The following is an 11,192-nucleotide window of genomic DNA, read 5'->3' as shown; positions in this document are numbered from 1 at the left end:
CAGCCAATATCTACAACGTTCCAGAAACAACACTTCGCTATCGACGTGCTGGTCGGCCTTCACGACGCGATATACCAGCTAACTCACGCAAACTTACGGATCTAGAGGAGAGTACGATTGTTCAGTATATAAGTGAGCTCTGTATACGTGCATTTCCTCCTCGGCTTTGTTTTGTGGAAGATATGGCCAACCGACTACTACGCGAACGCGACGCCCCTCCTGTCGGTAAACGCTGGGCTTACAACTTTATCAAACGCCAACCAGAACTCCGGACGCGTTTTACGCGTAAATACGACTACCAAAGGGCTAAATATGAAGATCCAAAGGTTATTCGCGAGTGGTTTGCACTTGTATATAATACTAAAGCCAAATACGGTATCCTTGACGAGGATATGTATAACTTTGACGAGACTGGGTTTATGATGGGTATGATTACTACTGGTATGGTAGTTACTACCTCTGATGGCTTTGGCAAGGCCAAAAAGGTCCAGCCTGGTAATCGTGAGTGGGCTACAGTTATCCAAGGAGTGAATGCCCAAGGTCGGCTATCCCACCATTCATCCTTTTAAAAGGGAAATATCACCAGGAGAGCTGGTATCGAGAGTGTGGTCTTCCAGCTACCTAGTATATCGGTACAACCGATAACGGCTGGACTACCAATGAGAAAGGCCTAGATTGGATTCGGCATTTCAATCTTCATACAGCATCCCGTACGAAAGGCAAATACCGACTCCTAGTCCTCGACGGCCACGAAAGCCACCATTCCGACCAATTCGAAATCTACTGCCAGAAACACAGTATTATTACGCTTTGTATGCCTCCACACTCCTCGCACCTCGTCCAACCATTAGATATTGGTTGTTTTGGGCCATTGAAGAGGGCTTACGGCCAACAAATCGAGGAACTTATGCGTATGTATATCACGCACATCACCAAGTTGGAATTCCTTTACGCGTTCAAAGAGGCATTTTTTACCTCCTTTACCAACAAGAATATCCAAGGCGCCTTTGCTGGAGCCGGCCTTGTACCGTACAACCCAGAAAGAGTGATTTCCAAGATGGATATACGGCTCCGAACTCCAACTCCACCAGCCTCAAGCCCAGATACGGCACTACCTTGGCTATCCCAGACGCTACAAAACCCCCGAGAGGCCACCTCATAGACAGACCTTATTAAAGGCCGGATATCTAACCATCAAGGCAGTTCTCCAACATCTATGCTGGCTGCTGTGGACCAATTGGCCAAAGGTACAATGGCCGTAATGCACGAGGTGGCTCTTCTACATACGGAGATCTCTTTACTACGCAAGGCCAATGAGGGGCTTAGTAAGAGACGGAGGGCCAAAAAAACACGTGTACGGCTTGGAGGGTCACTTACCATACAAGAGGTACAGGATTTACTGGACCAGAAGGCTGTGGATGAGCAGTTAGTCCAGGAAACACGGCTAAATGGTCGTGGTACTGGGTCCTGGTACGAAGGTTCGGTGCTGTGGTCTATGTGGCAAGCCTGGCCATAATTCACGTACGTGTCGGAGGCTGAAGAATCATCTGATTCATCTATTTCTGGTTCAATTATTGTTATTTCCTAGTATTATGGTTGTGTAATTGAGGATAGTTGTGGTGGAGTGGTAGTAAATTCGCCGCTCGCTTATATTCGCCGCTCGCTTATCAAATACGTTACACAGGAAGCTTGGAAAGTTGGGGCAAAGCGTAGTTCTTATGACGAACGTACACGGCGCAAAGCTTCTCGATAACACATGACAGCAGGCGCCCGCCAGACGGAAAAGATGGCTTTGAAAAGCTAGTTGCGCTAACCTAACAACAAAATTGAAATCTTAATGTGCGTTAGCAACTAATTTGGCTCAGAAATTGGGTTTTAGTAGTTACTACCGCCGGGCGGCACCGCAACACCTGCTTGGGACCAAATCAGAGTAGAGCTTCTTCGCAGTCGCCATATGTCAAGCGTAGTTCCTGCAACGACAGCACTCTTTAATCCCTTTCAGGTCACCTCTTCCATTCCTCGGGGCAACCGTTGTTGTATATCGTTCTCGCGTCCCATAGATGCTAATAATAGACCATGTATATACTCTCTGATAGTGGACTTAGCTGTGAAACCATTCTCCATCCATTACTTTGCCGCATAGGCATTCTCAATGATTTATCGAAATACGAAATAAGGTATACCACAGAGCCTTGGGGGCGCAGAAACCGAATCTGACGAATAGAGCACGTTTACCAAGTGCACAGACAACGGTTCCAATTTAAGAAGCGTAGTAACTGTGCCTTATCTGCACAGGTAGTAACTAGCTCTCGGTAATGACGAGAATGACAACGACAACGGCGATGACGAAGAGGGCGTCCCTCGATCATGAAATCGCTAAAAAAACCGAGCCGCTTTCGAACTGTCTGTGTGACTTGTATCAATGGGGCGGAAGAGAAATGCGTCTCAGGTAAGATGGGGAACAAGCAACGGGGTTTGCCTCTGCGACTAGCACCACACAGCAAGTTAGAATTGTGCCTTTCGGATTGTGATCCTGCATTCTTAGGTACCTACTGACCAGGGAATTAGCAGCATTTAAGGGGCCCTCTGCACAGCAGCGCTAGTCCTTGATTCCTCTCCTTTCCCTTCTTTATCATAGCCAACTCCTAAGCGCACATATCTACAACATGCCTTACCCCCCAAACCCTCTTTCCCATCTAAAAATCGATCGATCCGTTTCTCGCTGCGGTCGATCGTCTACCTGCATCCGCTGCGTACCAGTTCTGCGCGCCTTCTAACACCGGCTTCCATTTACCCTTGTCGAGATTCATCACCTGGCCCCTGTCAAGTGAGTCAAGCATCCGTAACAATAGCGAGACCACGATCCGCATCCACCGTCTCAGGCTCCCAGGCTGTAGCAAGCTGCATTCTCCCTCTCGGACCGGTTCGGATCTGTCTGGTCACCGGCCTTCGGTCATTAACCTTGTTGTTGTGTCGTGGCAATCATCGTTCAGCAATTGTAACTTAAGTACGACATTAAGACACGTGGTCTGATCTGTAGTCTCGGAGTGGCAGCGACGCAAGCAACTGAGGTCCCCAGCCTGGTTGAGTCGCCGGGATATGGTCACGTGTTACATATAGATACAAAAATAAATCATCAAGCATTTGAAAAGGTCTGGCTCACCCTGGAACCCAACCGTTGACAACTGTCCCCTTCCCAGCGCTTATATATGCTTAAACCAAGCTGCCTCATTAGTGCCCCCTTCAGGATATTCTGTGTCTGCCGATTGGCCAAGAGTTTCGGGCTCTTTTGGAGGTGAAGACAATGGACATGTGCGGTTAATACTTAGTAGTGTCCTTTGCGTTGCCCTCAGCTCTTGTTCTGACAGCCTTTTTGGCTTCAATCCCGTGCCCAGTGCCAATGCAGCAGAACAACAGCTGGTTCACTGCGCGGCTGCTCGATCACCAAGCTGAGTCTTGCTATTGCACGAGAGATGGAACCTGATAGCCACCACAATGCCGCCACATGTCGCTCTCTGTTGCATTTCTTAAACCCCGAGCGCCTACTAGTCTTTGATTTTGCCGCTACTAGTATAGAAGACAATGTTGGTTGCTATCTACTACGCGGTGCTATTGTGGCCAGGGCAAGAAACCTCAACGAATCATGCGATAGGATGCTGGAAGCTACAGGCTTCCATTTCAACTTAGGCGGCTACCGAGCTGCCAATGGTGCATCCCCAAGCCACGATAAGGTTTGGCTTTGGATGAGGCGAGGCAGGCACGCTACCGCGGCGGTGGGCCGCAGCGGAGCTCCTTTGCTCTTCATGGCCTATCAGCCTGCCGCCGGAAGCGCTGTTGGCGAGAGTCCTGACTCACCCCAACGATCGACTTTGCCACGAATGGTGTGGCCGGCGGGTTGGTGCCATCGTACGGCTCTAATTTGTCGATCGCTTGCTGGGATGTGGCGTGTGATTTGTGGCGGGGGATTCCGGATCACGGTGATTATAATTTATGTGATTTTCAACCGGTGCTGCCCGTCTGTCTTTTCCATGCAATAAGAGGAACTAGACCACCGCATTCCGCGAGGGGCTTCACCTATCACGTTGCACTGTGATGTCTTTCGAGCTGTATGAATAATCGTGTGGATAATTACTAGCTTGAGCTACATGCGGGACATAATAACAATACGTCTTGCTGCAATGCTCGAGTGCAAACAAAGACCAGTTGGCGAAGACGAGACATATCCCAAACTCTATTTTGGTGACACAACTGGCGTTCGCCGTGTTCAACCGTAACACACCACTTACCAGAAACAAGCCAGCTTTCCGCCCGAGGTTCATCCTGGCCGTGAACCGATCAGTCTCGTACATGGAATTTCGGAAACGGAAATACGGGCTGAACCCCAACTGCCGCGCTACTCAGCTAGCCTATTCTGGAAGGCGGTGAGACACCCACGGCTGTAGGATCCAAGGGCAGAGCCTGAATCCAGATTACAAGCTACAGCCTGAAATTTCCGAAATCGAAAGGTTGTATTTCCGATTGCTGCTTTGCCACGCTGAGAGCGGCTGAGGATCCCCATAACCATCCCTTCCCGAAACACAAGACAAACGAGTTACTCCGACCCAACCCAGCCAAACCAGTCAGCCAACCAACTGACCAGCCCGCCGAATCAACCAACCATCACCGGGCGACACAGCAACGGCCATGGATTCATCGCGTCGCGCCACGACTAAGAATGGCGCAACCAGCAACGGCACTGCAACCCGGAAACCCAGCGCACGGGTCAAGAACGTGGTTGACTATGATGAGAAGCGGCACTTTGTAGACCTTAATGAGGAACCACCCTCGGATGTCCCCAACCCCGGCCTGAGTGAGCTTGAGGAGCGCGTCAAAGACCTGGGCGAGTCCTGGGAAACCGAGTCTCTGTTCGAGGACGCGCTCGAAGACTTGGCCGAGGACCGCTTCTTCACTGATGGTAAGTTGTTCACCACACGAAAATTTACCAAGTGTCATTCTGACGCGTCACCCCCCACAAGACCCCGAGGCTTGCACTCCGGATGAGGCCATCAAGTTCCGCCAGCTTTTACGGGCCGTGGGTCCCGAGGTCTTTTGCCAGCGGAGCGTTGACGCCGGCCTCATCACGGCCAAGAAGCTTCTCACCGCCTTCGGCATCCGTCCGCCCGCGTTCCTCGAGGGCGCCGACGACGATGCGTATTACGGCCTGCTCAGTCTCGCCATCAGCCGCGAGCTGTCTAAACGGGCTAAGCTGCTCAAGTACAACTCGATCGATGATGCGGTGGATCTCCTCCACAGGTCGCAGAACATCATCGTCCTGACCGGAGCAGGCATCTCAACTTCGCTGGGCATCCCCGACTTCCGCTCCAAGGGCACTGGCCTCTACTCCAAGCTGGAGCACCTGGGCCTCAACGACCCCCAAGAGGTCTTTGACATCAACGTCTTCCGTCAGGACCCCACCATCTTCTACTCGGTCGCGCGCGACATCCTGCCCAGCACGGAGCGCTTCTCGCCCACGCACGCCTTCATCGCCCTGCTGCAGCAGAAGGGCAAGCTCCTGACCAACTACTCGCAGAACATCGACAACCTCGAAGCCAAGGCCGGCATCAAGCCCGAGAAGCTCGTGCAGTGCCACGGGTCGTTCGCGACGGCGTCGTGCGTCAAGTGCGGCTACCAGGTCGTCGGCGAGACGCTCTTCCCCGAGATCAAGGCCGGCGAGATCCCCCGGTGCCGCAAGTGCGCGCAGGGCAGCCGCACCACCAACAACAGCCGCAAGCGCAAGGTGCACAAGGACGGCTCCGAGAAGAAGGTGCGCCGCCGCCCGGGCGACTACGACAGCAACTCGGACTCTGAATTTGACCACCACACGCCCGTCAACGGCGCCTGCGGTGTCATGAAGCCCGACATCACCTTCTTCGGGGAGCCGCTGCCGGACGAGTTCTCTAAGCGCCTCACCGAGCACGACCGCGACCTGGTCGACCTGGTCATCGTCATCGGCACGAGCCTCAAGGTCGCCCCCGTGTCCGAGGTGGTGCCCTTCCTGCCGCCCCACATCCCCCAGATCTACATCAGCCGCACCCCCGTGTCGCACGTCAATTTCGACATTGACCTGCTCGGCGACTGTGACATTGTCGTGGCCGAGCTGTGTCGCCGCGCCGGCTGGGAGCTGAAGCACGAGATGATCCCGGAAAACCAGGTCGTCGAGACCACCCTGGCCGAGGGGTTCAGCAGTAGGCATTTGTTCGTCCAGGTCGAGCCGCCGCTGGGGGCGAACGGGGAAAAGAAAGGGGAGAAAGGAGAGGCGAAGAAGGAAGAGGAAGAGAAGTTGACGTGAGATGACGCCGAGAATAAGCTGCTTGCTTGCTTGCTTGCTCGCGCCGTTTGTCGGTTTCTCTAGCCCCCTTTCTTCTCTTCCCTTTTCTCAAGAGACATGATACCCTGTTTTGTCTTGCTTTTTCTTGTCCCGCTTCCTTTTCCACCTTTCCTGTTCTTCGTTCTCTCTTCTAGCCTTGAATTTGTCTCCAAATCTGCAAGCCCATCGACGTAGACCGGGGATCCCCTCTAAACTGGGGAGGCTCACTTTGCTTGTTTTCAGGGGATGGCATGGCCTTGACGGGTACGCGGATTGGGAAATGTCCGTGGACCCCTGTTGGCGCCGGCAGTAATGATCTATTGGAGTATCTCCAGTTTCTTTGCCTTCCGCCCCATATTGTACGAAAAGTAAGAGTACGGCCGACGAGAGTCCGTGAGATAAGAGGGGGGGTGGGGGGAGGGGAGTGTTTCGCCTAACCCTTCAATCCACGAGTTAGAAACAATGCGGGAGAGTAACGTAGCGTGGCTGTAGAGTACAACACGAACGGACTTGATGATGTCTAGAATCTTGCGTATGATGCGATCCGCCCCGTCCGTCAGGCTCGGTCTCCCTACGGGTCAAGCGCCGTTCAATCGCCATGTCAAATCCCCTACCACAACACGAAGCGCCCGGGATAATAATACTGCACCGTGACGTTTCCGAGCGGCAAAACCCAACTGGAAGACAGACGAAACAAGGCATCGCTCGTTGGCATACAATGTTTCAACATCACATCGCTGACCCGCTCAATTTCAACCCATCAAACGAACCACCACGCCCATGCCATGATAGAAATACAACATGAAAGACAAGTCAGTCAGGCACAGACCCGTCATACGCCTCGTCCGCCATTCTATGACGACTTATAATAAACTTTCGTACTTGTCCAGACCGGTCTTTTGACTCTGTCCCTGGTTTTGCCCGTGCTGCTGCTGCTGACCCATCCCGAGACCCGTCCCTCCCATGCCCGTCATCCCGCGCATGCCCATCATGCTATTCATGCTCATGCCCGATGTGCTGCCATTACCCACATTCATATTCTTCATCGCCGTTGCCATTGCCGTTGGCGCTGCCGTCCCTGCGAACCCCATTTTGGTGTTTGACGCCAGACTATTCAGGTTGCTGAGGTTATTATTCATCCCGCCGAATGCTTGCGGCCGTGTTTGTTGTGCCTGTGGTGCGTTTGGCGGTGGCGCGAGGCTGAAGCCGGATAGGCCTGACGGGGCCCCTCCCGCGCCCATGCCGGGTGGAGGGGGTAGGGAGAAGGAAGGGGTGCGGTTCTGTGCTTGTTGTTGTTGTTGTTGTTGTTGTTGTTGTTGTTGCTGCTGGCCGAGGGAGAGAGACCCGAAAGTGGATGTCGGCGCTTGTTGTGTTGCTGCGGGTGTGGATGATGACCACAGATTGCTGTTGCTGGTACTGGCTGTTGCTGCTCCCCAGTTGATGGATGCCATTGTCGTTGCTTGGGGTGAAGTCGGTGACATGGTGCTGGTGCTGGAGATCTTGGGCGTGGGCTGTAGCGGCTGAGAGAACTGCGTGGCTGTTGGCGCGATGGGATGGAAGTTTGCCAGGTCGGGCGTGACCGTCCGGAAACCGCCCGGTTGCTGGGCTTTGACTGCGCCGAGCTGGGTTGCTGCTGGGGCAGCAGGCGGTGTTGACCAGGAGAAGGTGGCCGTCGGAGTTGACGTCCTAGTGTTTGAGGGAGGAGAGGCGACAGTAGACGTTGATGCCACAGTGTCCCATCCCGAATCCATGGGGTTGACGGAAGCGCCCGTAGGTCGTCCCTTAACAAGTTGTTCGAAATCGGTTTCACTAGTTCCATTCGCATCGAGGGATGAGCCGCCGATGGCGCCAAAAGACATGAAATCATCCTTGACGGCGGGCGATGGGTGGGCGCCGGTCAGCTCCTGCAATTTCTTCGTCTGTTCCTCTTCGACCCTGCTTGACAGACTCTTGATGAGTTCCATGAAGGCCTGGAACTGCTTTAGGTCCAATAGAGGACCCAAACTCATGGACCAAAGGATGGGGAGAATGTCCATGGCCACAAAGTCTGCGTCGGCCACTCTTCCGACGATTCGAAGAACGTTGAGCGCCGCCATCATGACGGCAGGTTCTTTGGTCTTGATCGCTTTAACCAAAGGCACGATTTTCTCCTGCATGGTGTATTTGTCCAGCGCCGTGGACGAGGTCGCCCTCTTCTTTTGCGGTCCCAGCCCGTCTAGCCCGTCGTCATCACCCGGATCGTTGGAGCCTCCACAGAGCGTAACGAAGGCCTGCAAGCCCCGAACCTTGATGGCCAAACTGCTGGTCTTACTAAAGATAGCCGCAATGACCGGGAATAACTCGTTCTTGATTGTACTAAAGTCCAGTAGGGGCAGCACGGTTGGGAGGCTTCTCAGCGCTGCATCCACAAGCGAGGGTGTCGACGACTCCAGAGCAGCGAAAATAATGGGCAGGATATCTAAAAAAACATGTCGTTAGCTCTCTCACCCATGGCTAGCTGAATCACACCAGTACTCGCCATCTTTGAACTCCTTGCCGGGACAGTTGTCACCAATCACGGGGAGCTGTTCAATGACAATCATGAGGCCGCCATCACGGGCCGGATCTCTCTCCTGGGATTGTTTTGCGTTGGTAACAAATATTTCTTTAAGGCTAGGCCGCACTTTGTCGCCAAACGCCCTCTTGCCAGACGGCAGGAGCTCAATAATTTTGAAGACGTTGTGCAGAATCAGGGATATGAGCTCCTTATCCTTCAATTCTTCGAGCAAGGCAGGGAGCAGCTTCTTCTCCATGACGGACTTGGGGAACGACGGCAACACTTTGACTAGACCTTTGAGGAACTGTGACTTCTCATTCGCCGTCTTTGCAGGAAATGCATCCAGGAAGCGGATGGTGGACACAAGGATGTTGTCAAAAAACTCGCTCTGCTGGAACTCCTTGGCTGTCATGCGTTGAGCAGGTCTGCGCGTGATGAGCTTTGGTAGCACATGGTTGGCGAGGTCCTTCGGCACCGGGCGAGAGCAGAGGAAGTTGTTGGCTGAAGTTGGAACGCTCTGTGAAGACTGGAAGAAACGCTTGTACGCAGACAGGCTGGCGTTACATTCTAGCGGCGATCTGTGAGGTGAGTTGTATAGTGATACACAGAGTATGCCTAGGCTGAACATGTCGGCGGACGTCGTCAAGTTCTTGTCCAGGACAAAATCGGGCGAAGTATAGTCCAGATTCAGCTGGACGGACTTGGGTAGTCTGGGATCGGGGTTGAGAACCTCGGAGAGGCTGATGGGCTGGATTGTTGTCTTGGTTGTTGAGGGCTCCGGCGGGCTGCAGAAGGAGAGACCGCTAAGCTTCCAGTCCGACTGCGGTCGGGTTAGCCTCGACAGTGCCAGGTGAGGCGTGGCGGAGAGGGGGTGTAAAACCTGCCTTTGAATTGACGAGGATGGCATCCGGTGTAAGGTTGCAATGGACCAGGCCAGCATTCTCATGCAGAAACTCGAGGGCCTTGCTAACCTGCAGCAAGCCCTTCTGTATTTCTAACTCGTCAATCTCAAGCTCCCGCCGTCTGCGGTTTCCGTCTGCATCCTCGGTCACGTATCGGCTCGCGCGGCCGCCGCCTCTTTCCCGCTCATCCTTCTCCTGTAGCAGGCCCGAGAGCGACGCAGTCACAGCCTCGGCGACGAATTGCAGCCCACCACCGCGTGTCTCCTCGACCGGCTCGACCAGCTCCAAAATGCAGGGGTGCCGCAGCCTGGCTAGCGCCGACGCCTCCTTCTTGAGCCGCTCCACCACCTCCTCGACCGTCCTCTTGAATGCGGCAGCGCCGGACCGGCCCAGGCTGCTGCTGTGGCCATCGAGCGACTTTTTGTCGAAGACGAAGACCGAGTATTCCTTGGACGTCTTCTTGTTCTTGGCCGGGTAGATCTTCCAGGGGCCGGCGATAGACGTGAGGTTCGGCGAGATGGTGTAGTTGGCCGAGATGTTGGTCGACGAGATCGATTTGAGCGCGTTGGCGAACATGATGGATCTGGTATCACCTGGGAGTGGGCGCACTTGCTATCATCGCTGTTTCTGTGCCTCGTGGTTCGTAGGGGATAGCATCTAAAGTGATGCTCCCAATCCTGCTCTCATTAACTGCATGCGTGGGCGTGGGCGTGGGCGTGGGCGTGGGCGTTGGTGGGGTCTAATGTTGGTACCAGGACTTTTCTGGGCGACGTTGTGTTCGGTTTGCGCTTTGACGCCACAGCCGCAGCGTAAGCTGATAATCGAAAGTTTTAAACCCCTGTTAAGCATACGCTTTGTGTCTTTGCGTCTCTGCGCCGGAGCGCGATGCGTTTGCCCCAAAAAGAAACCCCGTTTTTGGAGTTAATGCATTTGCAAGGAAGAGAAGCGATGCTGCTATTGCGGGACCGGCTGCAATCTTGTCCGGCGTGTTGATAAACCGACCTTGTCACTCGATAGTTTTAACCGCATCTAACCCAATCTGATTCAAGAGAATGAGAGGAGAGAAGTCTGAGGAAAAGAAAACGAATGACGCGAAAAAGAGCAGAAAATGAAAGAAACAATAAAAAAATAAAATAAAATAAAAAAGGGCAGTATGAGACGAGAATGAGAAATGAGGGCTACCCACCAGAAGCTGAACGCCGTGTAGATAAGAGCTCACTACCAAGGAACAATTCTGTGCGGTTGATTATTTAGATCCGGCGCCAGCCGTTTGTTTCCTCTTCGGGCCAAATCCAGCAAATCAGCACGCCCTTTTTGATTGGGCCAGCTCACTAGAAGGGCGCGCAGTTGAGCTCCGATAACACTCCGAGGTTTTGTTCCATCGCCCGGGTAGCTGACCACAACTGCT

General features: G+C 53.5%; 2 protein-coding genes across 2 annotated transcripts; one reads left to right on the top strand and one right to left on the bottom strand.

Annotated features, from left to right (window-relative positions):
- Window positions 1-4,683: 4,683 nt before the first annotated feature.
- Window positions 4,684-6,328, top strand: SIR2 (NAD-dependent histone deacetylase sir2; the record flags this gene model as incomplete). The annotated part of the gene is made up of 2 exons (XM_071061554.1): window positions 4,684-4,954; window positions 5,016-6,328. 2 exons carry the CDS (start codon window positions 4,684-4,686, stop codon window positions 6,326-6,328), a joined length of 1,584 nt encoding a protein of 527 aa, XP_070917655.1.
- Window positions 6,329-7,209: 881 nt separating this feature from the next.
- ppk32 (Protein kinase domain-containing protein ppk32) lies at window positions 7,210-10,360 on the bottom strand (the record flags this gene model as incomplete). Its single annotated transcript, XM_071061553.1, has 3 exons — window positions 7,210-8,804; window positions 8,865-9,702; window positions 9,767-10,360. The coding sequence occupies 3 exons, from the start codon at window positions 10,358-10,360 to the stop codon at window positions 7,210-7,212; spliced, it is 3,027 nt and encodes a 1,008-aa protein (XP_070917654.1).
- Between the last annotated feature and the right edge of the window lie 832 nt (window positions 10,361-11,192).

The sequence above is a fragment of the Madurella fahalii genome (genome assembly GCF_045866475.1).
Source record: "Madurella fahalii IFM 68171 DNA, scaffold_3, whole genome shotgun sequence".
Lineage (NCBI taxonomy): Eukaryota > Fungi > Ascomycota > Sordariomycetes > Sordariales > Madurella > Madurella fahalii.
The sequence above is the reverse complement of the archived record's forward strand: the minus strand, read 5'-3'. Positions and strand labels throughout refer to the sequence as shown.